At 42.0% G+C, this 21,165-nt stretch overlaps 1 protein-coding gene and 1 long non-coding RNA gene across 5 annotated transcripts in view; one reads left to right on the top strand and one right to left on the bottom strand.

The window, feature by feature from the left end:
- Positions 1 to 21,165, top strand: part of EYA2 (EYA transcriptional coactivator and phosphatase 2) — an 86,605-nt gene that overhangs the window by 337 nt on the left and 65,103 nt on the right. For 3 of the 4 annotated variants that reach the window (XM_033075052.2, XM_033075050.2, XM_033075049.2), the window contains exon 1: positions 7 to 81. The exons of the other annotated variant lie outside the window; for it this stretch is intronic. In XM_033075052.2, coding sequence (XP_032930943.1) covers positions 17 to 81 — 65 coding nt within the window. In that variant the 5' untranslated portion in view covers positions 7 to 16. Of the gene's footprint in view, positions 1 to 6; positions 82 to 21,165 lie in introns of those variants that run through there. 4 annotated transcript variants of the gene reach the window in all.
- Positions 13,970 to 16,537, bottom strand: LOC117004325. Its single transcript, XR_004419611.1, has 2 exons — positions 16,396 to 16,537; positions 13,970 to 15,111 (listed from the first exon to the last, which is right to left on the bottom strand). It is a non-coding gene; the product is annotated as an uncharacterized LOC117004325 (long non-coding RNA).

Below are 21,165 nucleotides of genomic sequence, written 5' to 3'. Positions count from 1 at the left end.
CGCGCCTGCCTCGCACATGCTCACTGCGCCCGCGGCGGGCGCGCACACTCCGCAGCGCCGCGGCTCCGCGCTGCACCGCCGGTGAGTGGGGCAGGGGTCTGCGCGCCCGCGGAGGGGCCGCGGCTGGGGCTGCCCGGCGGGTGCGGAGCTCCGCGGGCGCGGGGCGGGGGCGCGGAGCGGGGGCGCGGAGCGGCTCCGGGGGCTCCTGCGCGCGGAGCTGGCGGCGAGAATTAACCGCGAGTTAATTGCTGCGCGGCGCGCGCTTCGATTTTAGCGTCAAGCGAGCCCCGCTTATTAATTATTTTAAAAGCTGAGGCTGCGTTTAAATAAAATGAGCCACTGCGCTTTCCCGCGGCTGCTTCTGTGAGGAGAACTTGTATGTGATTTATGCAGTTTAAGTAAACTTTTCTGAGTGTTAAATTGTGCTTGAACCCAGTGAATGGCCTCTAAAGGAAATTATTCACGATATACAGCTACTGTTGATCAGACATTTCAAATAATGATATATTCTGTTGTATAAAGTTGTGATTGCTAAAATACGCGTAGTGAGCCAATAAGCAGTTTATTGGTCTGTATCAGATATTAACAGAAATTGTGTTCAGCGCAGTATCAAATTCACGCATCCCTGAGCGCCGTTAAAGGCAGTGGCAGGAATGGTTTATTGTTTAGTCTCTCTTGTGGACTTCATTAATTTACTGAGAATTTCTTATCTCTGCAGTGCCATCCGTGGAAGGGTCCCTCCCCTTCCTCTCCCCCAATTTATTGAGAAAGCATGTCTAAATTTCTTCATGCTAGTTCACTTCTGTGAATATTAGGGAAATCTGGTCCCCAAAGGATGGCATACATTTAAACTGGTAACTCTGTGTCTGAACTAATGCTTCTTACATAGTTTCATACATTTAACATTGCATTGTTTTGCTACTTGTTGCTTCAGACAGGATAAGTTCTTTCTCACCATGATTTTTTTACATGGGGAAACTTTGTATTCATTGATAAAGTTGCATTTTTATTTCTGCTTTGAAATTGAAGGCATCGTGTGGCCTCAGATGTAACACAAGCAAGTAGGAAAGACTTGCAGTACAAATGGCTTGGAAATAATCAGTGCTCAGCTTTGGAAACATTCCAGAAACTTTTAAAGCACATTTTGAAAATTCACTTGAAATGATACAGCAGCTGATAACTTGATTTAATTGTTCTAACTTAAAACTGAATTTTTAAAAAGAGTATGGTGTAAAACTGAATTGTGAAGTTACAGAGTCTAATTGTCCACGTAATTCTTGTGCCTGTTCTACTCGCCCACCAACAGGTCAAAACATTTGGCTAAATAACAAGTGGTGTATGCTTTTGGTTTTACTCTCATCGATTTGTTTTGCTTTACTTTGTTTAGCCCACTCCCCTCAGCTCATTTTCTTTTAAAATAGTTTGTGGAGACTCGATTCCCATGCCTTGCTAATCTTATCACCATTATTTGGTTGAAATTTTCGAAACGGGTTCCTGTTTCAAATACCTCACGACATTGGCAGTCTTAGGTTCCATTAGAAAAGCTTCATTAGGGAGAAATAAAAATGTTGTTGATAACTCCCTCTCCAACAATAAGCCCCGTATTCAACTCCACGGTGTGTGCGGATATGCCTTGAATTATAAGAAGGAATTAAACTCAGGTATTCACACAAAGAACTTGATCTCAGAATATCACTTAAAGAGTCTGTTGCTGTGTTATGTGCAGCTGGTTAATATGCTTTTCTCTTTTTTCCCCCCTCAAAATGTAATAATTTAGCTATTAATCCTGTAAATATTAGTTGCATGTTTGACTTGAAGCCTGCGAGGCGTCGGGCTGAAGGCTGCTGTGTTTGTGTGTCAGTGTGTGTGTGTTCACACTGCTGACAAAGAAAACAATTAAAGACGTTACTAATTTTCTGCTGTCTTCCCAACTGTTATTTATGATGTGTAGTAGTACAACAGCTATTCTGAAATCAGCTATAATTCTCTTCAGTAAGATTTGTTTCTTCTGTGCCAAATTTTGCAGTAACCAGATGGTCTTAAGGTGTCTTCAGCCGAAGCACAAGCATGAACAGTGCTGAAGACTAATTATTCCTTGCAGTAAATTCCTTTTGCAATAAATTCACAGGTTGTTAGACCTAATCTGTGGAAATGATTGTTAAGATTACTTGCACAGTGAAAAATGCTTTTATGAATCTGTGAAAAACTAGCAGAAGTTATTAGAATGCTATGAAAATTTTTTGAGCTAATTTTGCCTGGCTGGGGTAACTTTTATTTGGGACAAACTGTTAAATGTAGATGCAAATTCAAATCCTTTTTGTAAGCCATGGAACACTGCAGTTCTAATATGAAGATTTAAAATGTATCCTGGAAGTGGAGGGCTCATTTGGTGGATCATATAGGGAACTCTCATACTGCCGTTCCCTGGATTGTTGGTTTCCCTGTACCTTTCTATTTTTCACAGCAATAGCAATATATATTTGATGAATGCATGGAGGAGTCTTCTGGATTAACAGTCAGGTCATTTTCATTTTATTTCACATTGTATTGACCAGGACAGAAAAATAGCTAGGAACAAAAAATACATTCAGAGTTATAAACAATGGTGTATGCTACAGTAAAGCCATTCAGGCTTGAGTATGTCTTCCTTTTCGGTGGCTTAATTTAGTAAAAAATACAAGATTTTTTTTTTTTTTTTACTATATGTCTACAAAACCCAAAAGTAAGTACTCAAACCTCTTTGTATTTTGCTCACTTTGATATGAATAGGGAGAACTTGTCAAATCTTTTTCCCTTCCTTTTCTGCTGAAAAGCCAGAAAGACCATCCTGGTTGGGACTGTTCATTAAGAGATCCCATCAGAAAACAATTGTTTCATGGCAGTCAAATTCTTAAAACAATACTTCATCTTTATTTGCAGATCTTAACTCAAGTAATGATGTTTAACAAACACCTTGTTTTAATCAGGTGAGGATAAGCCCTTCAATTAGGATGCAAATAATTGCTCCTCTTGGTTGGGTCACTTGGGGCCTGGAGGTGCTGCCATTTGCAGGTAGATTTGGTGCTACCCAAGGTTTGAAGCAGGAGCGAGGAGAAAGCTGGAATAAGGATTTAGGTCTCGTGCTAAATATTTTTTTATTGCAGCATTCAAAAGCCGATCCAGCTCCCTTCTTTGTCAGGCTGTTCAGTTGATCGTGATTTACTGCTGCAAGAGGTGTGAGAGGAAAATTGGATCCAAAATAATGTTCACTGCAGAGATGGTTCCAGTGAGTGTGTCACAGAGTGGATATTTAACTAAAAATAGTCAAACAGTCCTTCTGCTTGTGCTTTAATTATATATTTTAATTATTTCAAAGATGTGTAAAATGAGATGAGAAAGATTACACGAGCATAATCCTTCCCATTTAAAATTATTTGTCTGCAGCTGCTTAAGTCCTGGCATTAGGAGTCACATATAAACATGTTTATTTAACATCAGCGTTATCTGTTAGATTGTACATGGTTCATTAACATGGAGAGAATACTTTTTGTTGAATAGTGTGTGGGAGCTGCCAGAGGTCAGAAGAGGTTGTTTGCCTGGAGTCGAGATGGGATCTTGGCTTTGCTCTCATTCTGTTTGTCACCTCTGCTGCGTCCGGAAAACGCTTCCTCAGTGCCGTGCTGAGGTGTTTTCCCTGGTGTTTGGGGACACAGCAAAGCCAGAGCTCTGCTGCAGGGCTGTGGTAAGCATTATGGGGAATTCAAGGGACGTTTGTTGTAATTTGTGGGGGATTGTTTTAGTTGGGGTTCAATTAGAAAAAGCGGCGTGGAAAGGATGGAGCGGGAGGGGACAGAGGAGCCTGGGATGTTGTTGTGGTGCCCAGAGTGATGGCTGTGATGGAGGGGTTTCACAGACTTGGGGAGGTGGGGGGTCCAGTGGCTCAGGAAATTGAGAGAGTTTTGTGGATAACGTTTTGTTGGTGTGTGTGGGTCAGAGCTGTGCTCGGGACAGCTGTACCTGCTGGTGGTGCTGAGCTGCAGGAGGAGCTGGATCCTCTGCAGGATGGGGCTCTTCTCTCTCCACAGAGCTTCTCCACTTTTCTACCTGTGGTTAAAAACATGCCTGGACATATAAAACCATATCAGGGACTTGAGAAATACAGAAGTACCCATGGCCTCAAGTTTAGAAAGATCAATTAGAATGTTTTACCATGACTTGTGTATATATATCTGAGGTAATGCTCACACACTGCACGCAGTATGGGGAGAGATGTGCACACCCAACTCTGTGCACAATTTTAATTTTCATTTCAGCTTCTTGAAAATGTTCCTGAATGTTTCCTACAAGTCAGTGAATTTCTCCAAGCTCGTTTGGATGGTGGGGGCTCTTGGGGCTTGTTGTGCCTTGGAGGGAGAAGATAATTTAAATTTCCATTAGAAAAAGGTAGAAAATTGCCTTCTTTGATTTTTATCAAGCAAGGATCCCTGGTAGATAATAACCAAAAGGTGTTGAATAAAATGAGCAGTATTGTAGAATTCAAAGTGCTGTGGAAGATGCAATGTTGGTGAGGCATACCGCAAATGTGCAGTTTTTTAAAAGCATGACAGTAAAAATAGAAGGGCTTAAAAAAATAAGCTGAACTACTGTGTTGATTATAAGTTGTAACTGAATCACTCTTAAGGCCTGGATATTGTTTTTAAAAAGCCAGCAAAACATCTATTTCTAAAAAAATAGTAAGTTCCGTCAGAAGGGGAGAGAGAGAGAACAAAAATAAGTGTTATCTTGGAGAAGGGAATGTCTGGGGTAGGGTTTTTTTTTTTTCCTTTGAATTATTTTCAACAAGTACTTACTCTGTTCTGTATTTTTAAGAAATTATGTGGACAGCAATTTTGTTGCTTTACCAAGGCAGTGAAAACACCAAGAATCCTTTTTATAATTTGGAAAGAATGTCAAAAGAATGAAGTAGTTAAACCTAAGTGTATTAGATCATACGCCTTAAATGCATAAATAAGCATAGCTGCAATCACAGAAACCAATGTTAAAACCACCAGGAAAACTCAGCCACAAACCCTAATGACTTAAAGGGAATGACCTCAGCCATTGTGAAATTTGTGCCTATTTGTTGACTGACATTTATTTGGTAGAAGCAGGGTGCGTGTTTTGTTGGGGTGTGGGATTTTGTTATTTGCAAGACTGCTGGGTTGTTGGTTTGGTTTTTTTTTTGTTGTTGCTGCCAGGTTTGAATACAAAGAGTGAAAATGGGCTCGAGGCTGTGAGAGCCTGGATATGATTTGATCTTTAGCAATTTGAAAAGCAGGTGAAGGGTTGGTTGTTGATGCACAGAGACCGGTGGAACTGAAGTTTGTTGTTCAGATGTTAGAAACTTCCTTGATGATAGCCCACTTCTAACTTATTCCCAGCTGGTTTCCTGTTAAGGAAATGAAGGTTTAAAGTATTTGGTTACAAACCTGAGATTTCTTCACGTCCCTGTCTTTGCGTGAGTGCCGCATGAAATGCTGGTGTCATTCATCTCCCCTCTGCTTTTTGGGGAGGAAATTGGTGCATGGTAGAACCTCAGCTTGCCTTCGCTGCAACACCACTTAATAATTCAGGGAAATGGAAGTCCTGAATTATTTTAACTATAACAGACTTCTTTTGGAATATTTTTACATAAACCAGCATTGCAGACTTCAAGCTTGACTGGAGCCATGCCTCTCTGTAAACAGAGTTTCTCTCTGCTGCCTGCTCCTGGCTGTGGGCTCCTACTTTTATGGGTTGCAGTAATCAAAGAAGTTCCAGGTTTAATTGCCCCTCCTTGGGTGTGCAGAGAGGTTTGAGAAAATGGTTGAGTTCTTGCTGTTGGCTTGAACACCTAACTGTAGACATTCAGTCTCCTCGTGCAGAAATTCTCATTTGCCATCCCTGCTTTTGAGAAGGAAAGCAGCCCAGCTAAATAACAACAAAAAAAATCCTAAATAAAAATTAATACTGGTCAGGCCAGATAATAGAGACCCATGGAGAGTTGATGCCTCTGTCTGTGCTGGAAAGAACAAACTTCACAGAGAAACTCAACCAGGGGGGCACAGCCAGGTACTTCCAAAGACAGGGACGTGGGGAACGTTCCTTAAACTCAGCAAATGCCTTAAAAACTGGACATGCCTCCAGGATTACTCAGGCACCCACAAGAAACAGAGAGGGGAAAGTGGGGCAGGCATCTGAAATGTTTTTGTTTTTTAAATAGGTTGAGTAAGCAAAGCAGTCTGGGGGCCCCAGTTATTTACAGCTCTGTCTGTGCACCACGCAGAGAGCTCATCAGCTGTCTTAGAGACAAGTTTTCCATCTATTGCAAATCGTGTCTTCTGATGACACTTTTGATTTGGCTGTTTGCTGTGCAATTGTCCTACAGCTACTTTGGAAATAACTTTGATCACTTTTGAATATAGATCTGTATCGCTAGTTTTGATTCCCCTTGCGACTGCTCTTCTGTGCTCAGTTACCATCCTTAGAGTTTAATTGCAACTATTTGACAATTCTTTGATTCTAAGTCAAGTCAAAATGTATTTACAAAATACTTTACCCTCAGTAAATGTTGACAGTGTGTACTTCGTTTTTGTAAGCTATGCAAATTTATTATTTTTCCCCACTACTGTGGGTGAAACAAGACAAAATCTTGTCTAAAATTGAGCAATATTTTTTATTTGAAAAAGAGATACTGTTTTTTCCACCCCTTAACAAACTAAAAAGCACCATTTTTTTCTGAAAGACGAGACCTTTTTAAGTAAAGCATAGGAATGTTATTTTCACTGTATCCAAATTTTCCTTTTTATTCTTTAGTAGGCTGACTTTATTTTGAATTTATAAACCCATGGTTTTTGCTAGCTTATATTTGGTAAGTGCTGTGTTGATACTACTCCTCTTCACTGAGATAGTTAGGAGTAAGTCAGCCTTAATGCTTGTAGCAAAAATACATAAATTGTCTCCTTCTTTCTGTTCAGCTATGCATTAATGTATTAGATCCAGTCGTGCTCCCACTGCAGTTCCCAATCCTTTCACACAAATAAGGCTTGAGCCCTTACTGAGTGGGAGCAGTTGTACTTGTTGCAAAAGTGCATATTTAAACTTTTTCTTTTTTACAATCTCATCATAACTGCTGCCAATGCAAGTCCAGCTGACTTCTTCAGTGCCTGAGCCTGAGCCTTGTAAAATGGGAGTGGGAATCCACATCTTTCTGTGCTGTCCATGCTCAAATGTCTATTTGCAAATCAGCAGAGTTTTCAGCAGCAATTTTAAAAGCTGATGAATCTGAGAGAGGGAGGTACCAGAGCCCTTTTGGTACCAGTGGTTGCAACCTCCTGCACCACGAATTTGCAGTGATATGACTCAGCCCATGGTATCACATCTCTGATCTGGTACTCCTGGGTGTGTTGGTGGAGTTAGGTGAGCAGCAGGAAAATAAGGTAGACACCATTTTTCTTTTTATTTATTGAAATAAAATTATGACATCTTTATCCTGTTTAGCCTTGGTGGCCTGTTGTGTAAATACCTATGTTAGACTAATCTTGTTTTTAATAAAATTCGTTTCTCTCTGAATAAAGAGGCAAGCTTAGGTTCTCTGAGCATAAAGATATAATCATTCAGCAATGCTGTAAATGTGTGCAAGGCAGTGTAAGATGATGTTCTGTATAGCCACTTTCACAGACCTTTGCTGTCTTTCCCTCCTCCATATCTCTTCACCTGAAATCTCTTAAGTTGTGGTTTGAAGGAAGGCGTATTCTGCCTATTATATATGATTTCATTTTGTTTGTTTGGCAACCATCCTTCCTGTTCACTGCAGCAGATGAATATAATTTTGGGGAAGAGAATTAGGTGGGGAGGGGGCTGAGGAAGCCAAGTGAGTCTGCTGTAAAATATTTGAGATGCAGCAAACCTTCTGGGCTAGATTAATTCTGAAACACCACTTATGCCCCCTACAAGTTAGGGGTGGGGTGTGGAGACAAATGCTTGGTTTCTAATTGAGTGTAGTAAAGGATACTGCTGCTAAAAAACAAATGCATTTATGTTGGAGCTTGATGCTTTCCCTCTTAAAGCCCAGGGCTCCTCCTTGCCCCAGCCTCTCCCACAAATCAGGATTATTCAGTCACAGCAGTGGTTTAACCGTGTCTGTGGTGGAGCAGGATGGTTACTGAGCGATGCACTTGTGCCCTGCTCTAGGACAGGAAGTGGGAAATGAATATTGTTTTGAACTTGAACCTTGTGAGCAGACAGAAGGTAATTATTGGAGCTGGAACTCCCCCGGGAGAGGCGGGGGAGTGATGCACTGCACTTGTGAGAAACACTGTGGGATCTTAAACATCTACTAGTGTTTAATGCTTTGGTTTTACATTTCTGCTTTTTAATTGATCTTCTGCTCTTCTCTTTTCTTGGCAAATAGAGGAAGAAACAATTGGATGTAGACTTAGTGTGCTGTATTTATAGACAGACACACTCCTGCCCTCCCTTTGCTGGTTAAATTTCAGTCTTGGTTTTACTTTCTGTTGTAAAATGAACTCTTTTGCTGCTGCCTTACTTAATGGACCTATTGTATTGAAAAATTAATTAATTGATGATTAAAAGCACATGGATGTATGTGAAGCCATTTAATCAGAAGCTGTAAATCACTTGTGTAGTATTTAGCTCGGATTATAAACTAGAAATGTATCTGTCTTGTAAAGTAAAAAGCCCCACTGTAACGACACAAAAACTGCGTGGTTGTAATGTAACATTTTTACTAACATTTTTGTATCAATTATTTTGTCTTTTAATACATTTTAATAATGTATTACTACTAAAATAGTAATAGTAGCCTTCTAGAAAAAAAAAGGGTAAATCTTTGCCTTCACTAAATATTTTGCTGTATTTCAGTAATCTGCCTAAGTGTTTTTGCAGTTTTTTCCCCTCTATTTTGGCTGCTACTTTTCAAGTTCTTCAACAAAGAACAGTGAGTGCAATATTTCTCATTTTCTTGCAGACTGTGTGGGATCTTCTGGAGATTTTTTTAATACTGTTCCTTATTAGATAATGAAACAAAGAAGGGAAAATATTTTTCCTGTTGATTTCTACCTAGGTAGTACATGGATTTTCTCTCAGGAAGGAATAATTCTGTATTTTAAAAACCCTATTTAGAGTGAAATTGCATTAATTTTTAAAGTATAATTAAGTACCTACTGTTTATGATAAAGTCTCTCTGACCAAGTTCAGAAGACTATTTTAATGGTGATGAAGTTTTAGAGGCAGTAAAATTAAGTCACTTTAAAAGAAAACTGTGTGGTGATTTATTGCAGCAGAGCAGGTGAAATTCCTCTAGAGATTTTAATATCTTCCACCTGGTATAGAAATGAAAAGAAAATATTCTTTAGCTGGTGACTAATTTGTCACTAATACCCAGGGGTTCCTTCATTATGATGCAGAGATGTCAGTTTAAAGAGAAAAAACCAAGCGCAACTTCCCGTTGGGGACAGTTACAAAAGGAAGGAAAAGGAAAGGTCTGGAAAGCAGCTGAAGTGGTGTGAAGGAAGGCTCTGAAGCTATCAGTCAGGGCAGAATGCCTGGGGAAGGGTTTTACCTGCAGGAATCCACCAGGACGTGTTTGAGGAGAAAGGCACTGGGCAGGCTCAGAGGAGGAGCTGGCACACAGTGCCAGGCTCAGTTCTCTGCCAGCTGCACATTCTGCATCCTGCTCACTGCATTGATAAAAAACCAAGCCTTACTGATGGCTTGTGTTCTTTAAATGAACCAAATCCAAGAGTTGGATGAGAAAGCTGCTAGAGAACAACTGCAGCTCAAACCTTTCACAGACAGCATGGTGTTCCTGCCACATCAGTGTCCTGACAAGCCACTTTTCCCATCACAAAGTTACCCCAGTGTTCAGAGACTGGTGTGGTGTCCTCACTTTGCCTTTTGCTGCTGTAACAAAATTTTAACTCTGCTTTTGTCCTTGCATTGCTGTCGTTTCCAGCAGTTTGGTGAGCAGGGCAGCATGAGCCATCACAGTCCGGGGGGAGTGAGGTCAGGATTTCAGCATTTCAGTCTCTCCCTTAAACAAGCTGACCCTGCAGCAGCAGCACTCTTGCTTCTTGAGAACTTTCTGGTCTACTCTTCCCCTACTTTTAGTCCAGCCCAAGAAGTTGCTCAGGAAGAGCATTTGCTGTAGATGTCTGTGGCAGAAGTGGTGATTCAGTGTTAGGATCCAATGGTGTTGGAGGTTTGGGAAGGAGAAATGAGCCCTGCACCAAACATCAGTGTTGGAAAGAACGTGCCCAGCGAGTTTGTGGTGAAGGTGTTGATGTCACAGGCAGAGCCTGGCGTGTCCTGCAGGCTCCAGCCCCCGGTAACACAGTTCTGTTTCTCACTAGGGTTAGTTGGAGAAATGGAAGATTTTATGTGCTGTCAGAAGGAGATGATTGGAAAGGAAATTTATGGGATTTGCTACATTTCTTCCATTTACAGTGTATTCTTCATTCAGAGCACTGAGCTGAGTAAGAAACACTCTTGCATGTGTAGTGGGTTGCCCATGGCCAGACATCCACCCAGCTCCTCACCCACTCCCCATCCTCAACAGGTCAGGGGAGAAAATATGATTTAAAAGCTCATGGGTCAAGATAAAATCACTTACTATCTCCCATCACAGGCAAAACACACTCAACTTGGGGAATGCTAATTTATTGCCAATTACAGTAGTGTTGGATGGTGAGAAACAAAGGCAAGAACCAGAAGAGTCCTGCCCTCCTCCTTTGGCAGGCTCAGCTTGGCTCCCACATTCCCAACTCCTGCAGCTCACCAGGGGGATGCAGAGGCTGCAGAGTTTCCTGCATTTCCTTTCTGCCACTCCTTGCTCACCCTTCTCCCTTGCTGCAGGGTGGGCTCTGCAGGCTGCAGTTCCTGCCTGTCAGGAGAGCCAGCTCCAGCCTGTTTTCCCCTGGAGCTGTGGCTGTTTCTCTCCTATTTTTCCTTCCTGTCACACTGGATTTTGCCTTGGACAGAGGTGCCAGCAGCCTGAGGCAGGTCCTGCTGAGGTGTGTGAGGGGCTGGGTGGAAGCAGCCCAGGACAGACCCTCACCTTCCCTGCAGCCCCCCAGCACTGCCTGCTGCACACACCTGGGAGAGCCTGACAGAAACAGCGCTTGGTGAAGTCACAGCAGGCTGGGCAGTGATGGCACATCCCAGCCAGCAGGAATTCCTGCAGGTTTAGAGTGCTGTAGGAGAGGGAAGGGTGGCAGAGAAGGTCAGCCAGCCTTGCTTGTCCTGCCTCCCACTGAGCTAAAAGAGCTGAGTGCTAAATTAGATCCACCTCTTCAGAAATCTCTGAGTTGATGCACAAAGCCTCGTGGGGCATCTTGTGGGCACAAATGATCCTGCATAAGCAACTGAGCTTGTGTTTGATGTTTAAAGACTGATTTTGATTGGAAATGTAGTTGTATGGTAACGTCCTGGCTGTGAAAAATGTTATCTTTTACAGGAATTCCTGAACTAGGGACACATTTTTTGCATGTTTAGGATCTTACATTTCCTAGATATGTTTTCTTAAGTGTGTTTTTTGATTTTAAGTTGCCAGAAAATTTGTAACTGCACTGAAGATTGGAAAGGCTCCTGTAGGAAAGGAGCCTCTCCTCTTCCCTGTCTCTCCAGAGGCCAAATCTTCTTTAATGTTTGGAGGTTTTTGCCTGTATTTTATTAGTATTCGTATATAAAGTGTAGAAACAGGTGAGATGGTCATGCCATCCAGTGATGGCCATCTTCTTGATTTTAATCATGCATCCAAGGCTTAAATAGCATATAAAATTGTCTTGATATGTTGGGCTTCAGGGCTTTTCAGCCATCGGCCTTAAGCTTGCATGACATCATTTTTAACCTTATTTATGCTCCAAAGGGAGGCATGTTCAGTTCCTTATGAGCCACTTGCCATTCCTGATGATGGCAGCTCTGTGCCTGGGAAGAGCCTGGAGAGTGCAGGGCGGGGTTTGTCTGAGGAGGGTAAATGATCCTGCTGTTCTCAGTGGAATTAGGTTTACTTTGAGAGGGATCTTGCTGAAGATTTGCCTGTAGCTGCTAACAAGGTGGTAATGAACGTGTGCTGCTGGTGTTATCACACATATTAATGTGCCAGATGCTCTGGCAAACTAACATTTTGTTGTGTTTCTTTTTTCTCCTCAAGATAGCCTTTCATTTATGTTCTTATCCTGGGAAGCAAGTTAGAAAAGTCGTTTGAACAACAGTGAGCTCAGGAGAGAGAGCCCTATGTAAGCATTTTTATGTTTAACCTGACAAGCCAGAGTCTTGCCCCAAAATATTGTCTGCTACTCTACAAAGAAGCTGTCAGCCCTTCATTAATCATTTGAGAGTCCTCTAACTGCGCAGTAAACAAAACTCACCAGGCCTGTTGGGTGTTGTCCTGCTTGCAGCCAATTCTCTTTTGCTCAACACCTCATGGAGAACTTGGTTTGAAACCCAATCTAGCGAGGTGCAGCCTTCCCCAGCAGTCTGCTCTTAATGGCCCAGATGTCTCCTTAATGAAGGGCTGTTGTTGTGCCAACACGATGCTCTCTGCCTTTGCTCAAGTGGATGCTCTCATTGTTGATGCAAATACCATTACCAGGAAAAGCAGAATGGAACCTGCAGCGTTGTAGCCTCTGGAACTAAAAATTTTCCTGTGATTACAGTAATTTCACGATTATGAGCCGCACCATTTTGACTAAAATTTTGGTCCGAACCCGAAGTGCGGCTTATAATCAGGTGTGGCTTATATATGGACAAAGAAGGAAAAGTTGCTGTTTTAGTTTGGAGGACTGGTGTCTGCTGAGAAAGGCAGGAGCTTCTCTTTGAAATGGAGAATGTAAACCCCCTCCCTCCAAATTATTATAATTTTGAAATCAAGGGGCTCTCATGCAAAAATATGGGAATTAGGAATAACAGTTCTTTACTAGGGAAATTAAAATAGAAATACAGCACTACAAAGAAACAAACTCCAAACCCTGACACAGTCAGAGTACAGCCTGACACCCGTCAGGCAGGGTGTTGGCAGCAGTCCCATTCCATGGTGGCTGCATCCTCCTGCAGTGACAGATGTGGCTCAGTTGGAGCAGTGCTCCTGTACAAGGTGCAGTTTCCCTCCGGAGCTCCAGTGGTGATGTGGAGAAATCCGGTTTTCCTCTGGAGTGCAGTGGAGAAAGGGGCTCCCTTAGTGTCCCAAAACCTCTGTTTTTATCTTGGTAAGAAATGTTGGGCTCTTCCCCCTGGCTGGAGCAACTCCCAATGGGATGCAGTAATTTTATCAGTCCCACAGTGGGACTCAATGGCCATGAGCAGAAAATGACTCGCTGGAGGAAGGATGGGTTGTGAAAAGATAAAGAACAATGCCCTGCCTGGTTTCAATGGATGGCCCATTAGCAGAATATCTGCCGTGGAGATAAGGATCACTGCCCCCACCCTCAACAGATGGTCATAGAACAGATACCTTTTATCACACTCTGTATTGTAACGTGCAGCTTATAATCAGGTGTGGCTTATAATTGTGGAATTACTGTACTCCTGGTGCGTACTCTTAAAAGCTATTTTGTACAGGGGGTTTTCAGCATCAACTCCGGATTTTGTTGGTTTCTTTGTAGTGCCTGAAGTGGCTGATACACCCTTGTGACTTTTGGAAGTGCAATTTGGATTGTATTCTGCAAATTAAATTTTAGTAAAGAAGAAATAGCTGGGATGTGATTTGTTGAGGTTTTTTTCACATGGTGCCCTGACAGTGAACACTCAAGTGCTTAGATGCTGCTGTGTTACTTATGCAAAAGGAAGTTAGAGTTTAGTTGCCAAAATCTGATTCCTTTTACTTGTGAGTTGACAGAATATAGGTATGCTTTGCCTGAAGCCTTAGCCTGGAAGCTGCACAGCAGTTCCCAACACAGTAAATTTGAAGATTTCCAGGCTCACTTAAGTGCTGTCAGCCAAAGCTTGTGTTCAGTCTTAAGCATTTTTCGCTTCACTTAGGAGAGCCCAAAATAATCAGTGCTTGGAAAGGAAGCTGTGTTATCCTGACATGAGTTTAAAAGAAATATTACTCCCAGATTGCATATGTCTAAAATACACTTCTCAAATTTCTTCTGCTGAATGTTAACTTACAATGGTGAAGGTAAGTGACTGTGAAGATAATTTTCATGTTTAATTAGTTGTGTGCATGATTCATATGTGTTTTCTTCTCATTTCAGTTTCCTGCCAGCCTTGTATTTTTATATTGCTGTAAATCTGTGAGTGTGTATTTGGAGGCAGTACTTGTGATGGTCACCAGCTCTCATCTTTTTGAATGTACTAAGTGCATTTTTAATCTGAGGATTTTAACTCTCTAGATACTGACAAGTCAGACTTATTTTTTTTAATACAGAAGAGGTATAATCCAGTTGTCTTTAGCAATGCATGTAATCTCAGATGAGTAAACCCCAATGCTTATCTCTTTAAAAACTCCTCAGAGAAAGAATTGCGTGGAGGAAAGAACCTGCTAAACTTTCTTTGGCTTAAAAATACTTGCAAGTACCCTGAAGCCAGCCACTGTGTTCACTGATACTAAACATCAGTGAGCAACCTCCCACCCATTCCTAAATGCAATTTATTTTTCTGGTTCTCTGGTTGAACTTTTTGGCTCTGTTGTCAGCTGCAGTAGATGCAGTAAGCATGACAGAAATAAACCCCCAAAGTGCTGCAAATACTTGAAGTAGATATCAAGTAAGAATTGCTCAAAAGTCTATGCATAAGTACAATTTATGGATTAGGTGGTGTGGGCAGAGTCCTCAAAGCCATTGAATTAATCTGTCAGTTAACACTATAGTAGCAAAACTGGTGCCAGCTTCAGTTGTGTTGGAGTATTTAATTGTAATTTTGTGTTTACAGAGAAGTGCAGGTAGCTGTCACCTGAACAGGGCAGTAATTTGGGCTTGTCTAAGGTGGCAGAGGAGCTTCAGCCACCCCATGGCACTGGGGCCCCTGGAGCAGTGGTGTTGATGGATCACAGGTGTGGTTTCCAGAGTGGATTCTGTGACTGGGAGCTGTGTCCTGCTCAGCCTGCCTGTTCTGTCTCCTCCTTGGTGATGGTGCCACTGGATGTGCTGCAAGCTGAAACAGAAACACAGTAAAAGATGGGTTTGTTGGTCAGGCTGCTGTGGCTGCAGGAGGTTGTGGCTGGCCCAGGGACAGGGGTGTATCTTGGGTCAGTAGTAAAGTCTCTGAATGTTTACAATCATTAGGTGCTAATCAAATCCCAGGATAGATGATGATACAGTTTACAATTACCCTTGATAACTTCCTTGATTCCTTCCTTGATAACTTCCAGGCAACAATTTGGGAAAGAAGTCCCTTTGCAAGTAGCTATTGAGGATTGATCAGCTTAATCCTTCAGTTTAGGTGGTTTTTTATGTTCCCTTTTACTCACTTAATTTATAAAATTTCAACCCTTATCTGTCTTGAACTTCCAACAGCATGTGCCAAGTCCTGTCCTGTTCATTCACCTGCTTCCCAAGGGCAGTTTTAGGTTGGTATTTTTGAAATGTGCATCTCAAACAGATTCCAGAGTAGGTTCAGAGGAAGATGTCAAGTCTACTGCTGCTTTCTCCAGAGAAGCTGGAGGAAAGTCATGGTTATGTACTGAATGGCAGGAGTGCTTGCCCCAGTCATAGGAAGCCCAGGACAATTCCCTCCAGGTGCAGGCTGTGTGTGAGACATCCTCAGTGTATAACAGTAACACACTGATCCTTATTTAATTCCCATTTGGAATCTTGTCAGGAGTGACTTGCCCAAAATCTAACACCATGTTGGTAGGACAGTGATGAAAACCAGGTATCCTTAATTTCTGAATTCATTGGTGCATTACCTACTTAAAGACCTCTCTGAAATGAGCTGTAGCAATCCCAGTTTTTTGGTTGCAATTTGTAAATTGGATTTAAAAATAACATTATCCCTTCCTTCAAGGAGGGTTGATAGGATCGACTGACAAACTATTTTAATTACTGCATATATACAAGAAAAACTTCTCTCTGACAAAAACATATTATATCTTGGCTCTTTGCACTAACCAGCTCAACTTAAATTTCACATCTTGCTGCCAACAGCTGCCTTACTAAGACACAGTGCTCATAATAAATGAAATTTCATGAAAAAGAAAAATGAAAACTTAGTTCCAGCTGGATTGTAAAGGCAGTTGGCACATTTCTATTGTGCATATAAAGCTGCCATCCACATAAACATTGCTAATTAGTTTTTCATTTTTAATAATCAGCATCAGACCTTTTCTTATTATTGAGGCAAATGCAAGCTATTAGAACCATACAATTTCATTCAATGTCCATTAGCTGTTGAATCTCATCCAGAGTTAAGTGTTGGAGTGTTTGGGGAGACACTCACCTTTTGGTTTCGGGTTTTCAGGTTTCTGACAGCCTCCTTGGATGAAGAGCCTGACATGAGCAGGCTGCTCTGGCCCTGCTTGGTGGCACTCAGAGGGGTGTTAGTTACATCATTTGTTCTTGGAGCTGTTGTGTGCATTGTTGAAAGCCCTGCAGCTGGTGAGCGCTTGCCCAGACTACCAACAGGAATCTCAGCTGAATTATCACACACCCTCCCCTCTCTGCACATGGAAGAGATTAATTCTTAGAACCACAGACAGAATGAGTGCTTTGTACTTAGCACCATCGTGTAGCTTCATGCTGAAATACAGTGCCAGTAACCAACTCTAACCAATAAAATCACAGTTCTAATAACCCTGTGTTTTTACAGCACCCTCATCCCAAAGGATCAAAGAAACATTGATTTATGTAGCTTTGGGTCCCATCCCCTGTTGTTCTCACTCCTTCCCCTTGCTCCCCATGAGCTCAGAAGAGCCATGTATGAGCTGAAACCCAAGTGTTGGTGTGTAGCCCACAGCAGGGAGGGACACTGCAAAACCACACCAGAGAGCATTTCAGCCAGGAGAAATGACAGGCAGCGTTGTTGGGCAGACAGAACACGAACACAAGAGCCTGCTTTGGCCAGGGGTTGATATCCACATGTCCAAACTGCTGCAAAATACGTTATTGACAATAAACGGATTAGAAATGTTAAAATCCAGCCTTTTAGAAATTTACACTGCATGTGATGCACAGCTTTGCCTCTGTGTAGAAAATTTTGTTGAAGACAGAGCTGATCTCTCCAAAACCTGGCTGTGGATCCCACGAGCAGTGTTAATTCAAGTCACTGCAGTGGAGGAGTGTGAGTGGTGGTGACACTGGTGACACTGGTGTGAGTACCTGAGGAAGCAGATGGACTTTGTGCAGTTGAGGTGCCAGCAGCAGAGCGTTGCCCTTTAGTTAGGAAAAGGTGAATGAAGCTGTCAAGGAGCTTCACCACCCCATGGCTGAGCTATTGGTATATATATAATGTGATTTTATCCTCATCCTGCTGTAAGGGCCCCTTGTCCTGGTGCAAGTGTGTGCTCAGACATGGGGGAACATCTCTCCTAAGCAGTCCCTGGGGACTGTCAGGATTTTTTACCTCAAGGGTTTCCACAATTGCAGGACTGGTGGAAGTTCCTTATCAAAAGGAAAACTCAGCAGAGGAAAAATGGAGTTGACAGAACTATTTAGCATGCAGTACTGAGTCTACATTACAGCAGTTTTGTGGTTCAGACAGTGTGTGGTTGTTGTTGATTACAGCAGCAGGTAGAGGTCCAAGACCCACTGTGAATGTAGATGTAATTAAAGTGCTTCTTGCAAATACTTCAGAGTATTTCTTTCTTATGATCAGAGAAGAAAGCAATGTGCAGAAGATACAAATTGCCATGACCAGGTCACTATTTTGTTGAGAAATGAACCAGATATTTGGCGTTTGCCACTGAATTCTAGAACTTTAGAAAAGCTTAATAATTCCTAATGACAAAACATTCTACTTCTAAGCCTAAAAATTCTCTTCCAACTAAAAAAGAAACCCTTCTTTTGAAAAAGAACCTGTGACTGAGCAGCTACAACTTTCACTGTTTTAAATGCTTTTCCTTCCCATCTTAGGTGAGTGCATGAAATAAATAGGTTGTATGCTGGCCTGTATCAGAACTGGCAGTTTGTCAGGGAAAGAGAAATTGATACCCTGCACAAAAACCCTGTCAGCAACTGGAGAACAATCCTATTCTGGGATAATTCCTACTCCAAGATATTTCTGCTGCTGAGGAATATTGTCACCTTGAGCTCTGCCTTGTTTGCATGTTTGCTGCTGCCTGGGGTCTGTAAAGTAGAGATTGCAGCCACTACTTGAAGCAGCATAAATTTTTGTTACCAGCAAGAGTCAATGTTAATGAGAGAGAGGGAAAGATTATGAATTTTTGTGTTCAAAACTGTATTTCTTAGGTGTTTATGGAAAGAGAAGGTCCAAAAATGTTTGCTGCAAAAACGTCCCTACTTTGTGTCTTTGTGGATGAGAATGGCAGAATTACTTGCATATGTCTGATTCTAGGGAGAGAATAATTGTTGGAAGTATTTAAAAATGAGAATGATTGAGTATCTAAAACTGTTCCCAACACAAAGTACAAATCTTTTGTTGACATTTGATCTATACTGCTCATAGATCTTTTATATACACAGAGGGATTTACTGCTTTGTGATCAAGCTGCTGAAGAAAAACGTTGTCCTTTTATTCACTGGGGATGACTGTGACAAATTAAAATGGTTTCCCATTAGCCTTCCCTACTTAGCTGAACCACTTCAAATTACTTGGGACTTTGGCCTTTTTTAACCTCCTCACCTCTGCTCAAACATTTCTGCTTCCAGGAGTGCAGCAGTGCTGCCCCACAGCCTCACCTCTGTCCTGGAGTTGCAATTCATGTTGGGCTGCAAGCAGAGAACCAACACAGAGCCCAGAGAGAAAAGAAATGTTTGATTTTGAAAGGCTCATGCACAGCAGGTGATCTCTGACAGGGTGCTAATGGTGTCAGGAGCTAATTGTAGCTTGATTGCATGTGTATTTTTCTGTCAGACTGTGCATGCAGATGGGTAGGTTGTTTTGATTTTAGGTTTTTGTGGGCTCTTGGGTTTGTTTGTTTGCTTGTTTGTTTTATTGCTCCTGTGAGGTTTCTGTGGCAATAATGGTTTTACCAGCTTGTGGGCAGAACTGTAGAGCTGAAACAACCAAACCTCTGAGGCTTGTCTGAGCACAGAAGTACATTTAAACAAGTGTATCTAAAATTCTCTTTCTCACATTTATTAAATGCAACCTGAGTTACACTAATTCACAAAACAAACTGCAGGTTTGGAATGGCTCTTTTGTCAAGTGTGCAAATCTTGTTTTATAACTGACAGTGCCCTAATGTCAAATGCACACACATTGAGCAGTTTTTATCATAAAGTAAAAAGAAAACCACAATATTTGGGCAGTATATATGCAGTTCCAGTCCAGATTCCTTCAGTTGTTATAAGAATGGAGGATCTGGATTTCATACCAAATTCCCAAATGTTGTTTGCCCCTGCCTGTTACTTCTCTTTGGACCCAGATTCTGAATTCAGGTTTTATACCTCTCACTGGCTTCCAATGGTAACTTGGAGGTGATGTGAAATTATCTTAGTGCAGTGCTATAATCTGGGGAGCCTTAAAGAAGATTCTGCACTTGGAACAGGGCAGAGAAATACATGGCACTACTGATTGCTTCTTTGAAATACTTCAGTGACACAAATGTGCATGAGGAATAGTGACAGGACTGAGAAACTTTTCACAAAAAAAAAAAAAAAACTTGTTTATGCATAGAAGCCTGATTAGATTGACTTGTTTCTGTGCCAGGAAAGAATGCAGGGCAGGCCTGGAGTGACCCAAGTTTGTGGTGAGCAAGGTTCAAACATCTGGCTTTGGAGGCACCATGAGTGGCAAATCCCCCTGGCTAACCCTGGGCATGCACACCCTGGGGGATGGCATGCTTATTAATTAATGCCCACAAATTAATGTTTTAGAGACAGCAGAGCTGGGTAGAGCTCCAGCTATGCCTCAGCACACCCATACTGGAGAGCAGGGCATGCCCTGGGGAGAGGCAGCTGCACCCTTTGGGAGCACAGCAGGCTTGGGAAGGCAGCAGTGGGAAAACAAATGCACTCAGAGGTGTCTCAGGGTAGCCCATTTTTACAGGAATTAATAGCTAATGCCAGCCCTTAAGATCCAGGAAAAGTTCCAAAAGTGTCCTATCAACCCCAACTATTCCAGTTTTGAAGTGTTTTTGTTGAGCAAGGGCTAACTTGTCAGAACAAAAAGAACAGCTGTAGGATTCTTGGCTGGTCATAGTGAAGATCTCATATCTTAAATATTTTCAGCTATCTGTGGTTATTCCACATAGGTAAAAATAACTTACAGTCTACATAAATGGGGAGAAGGAACACAAAGAAACACAAGCTGACTGCAAATGTTGCTTGTAAAAGAAAAGCATAATCTGTATGTCATTGATCAAAGGATTAAAATCATAGCTGAGGGCAGCTGGGTATCACCAGTGTCTTCTGGGATTCAAGTAACCCTTGGGGTAATTGTGGGTTTCAGGTGGGCTGTACAGCATAGGCAATGTCTGGCAAAGAAATGTGAAAAACTACTGAAGTTTCTGAGGCTGTATTTGTATTTCCTACTCTTGTATCTCAGGCCACTGGGGTGCCAAGGACAATATTTTGAGCAGTTGAGAAAAGGAAACGTTCCTAATTTTGCAATTGCTGATGAGTACTAGCATCCTGGGAGGAGAGCAGCCCAAACAGGGTGTTTGCCTAGAGAAGCTTGTCTCTGCTCCAAAGCACACTCTGGGCTTTTTACAGATGGGAGTATGCAAGAATTCATAATCTGACCCTCTATTTTATTTGTGTATACATAACCTGCAGTTCATTACAGAAATCCTTGCTGCAGCTCTGCCTCTGCCTTGTCTGGGAGTGATGCAGAGTTGAGAATGGTCTTAGAAATTAAATTGCAAGAGGTTTCATAGAAAACCACGAGCTTGAAAGAGCTTATCACTGGTGAGAGAATGATGTCTGGCATTTCATAAATCACCAGCAGGACTAACGTGCTGTTTGCAGATTTGTATCCTTAGCAAATTAATCATGTTCAGGAACACTGGGGTAGCAGTGTTGGATGAGACTCTGTGCAACGCCTCTCTGCCAAATGAACTGCAGGGAGAAGGGCCTGGGAGATGGGAGG

This window comes from Catharus ustulatus, chromosome 17, assembly GCF_009819885.2.
Source record: "Catharus ustulatus isolate bCatUst1 chromosome 17, bCatUst1.pri.v2, whole genome shotgun sequence".
Classification (NCBI taxonomy): domain Eukaryota; kingdom Metazoa; phylum Chordata; class Aves; order Passeriformes; family Turdidae; genus Catharus; species Catharus ustulatus.
This window is presented reverse-complemented; position numbering and strand designations above follow the sequence as displayed.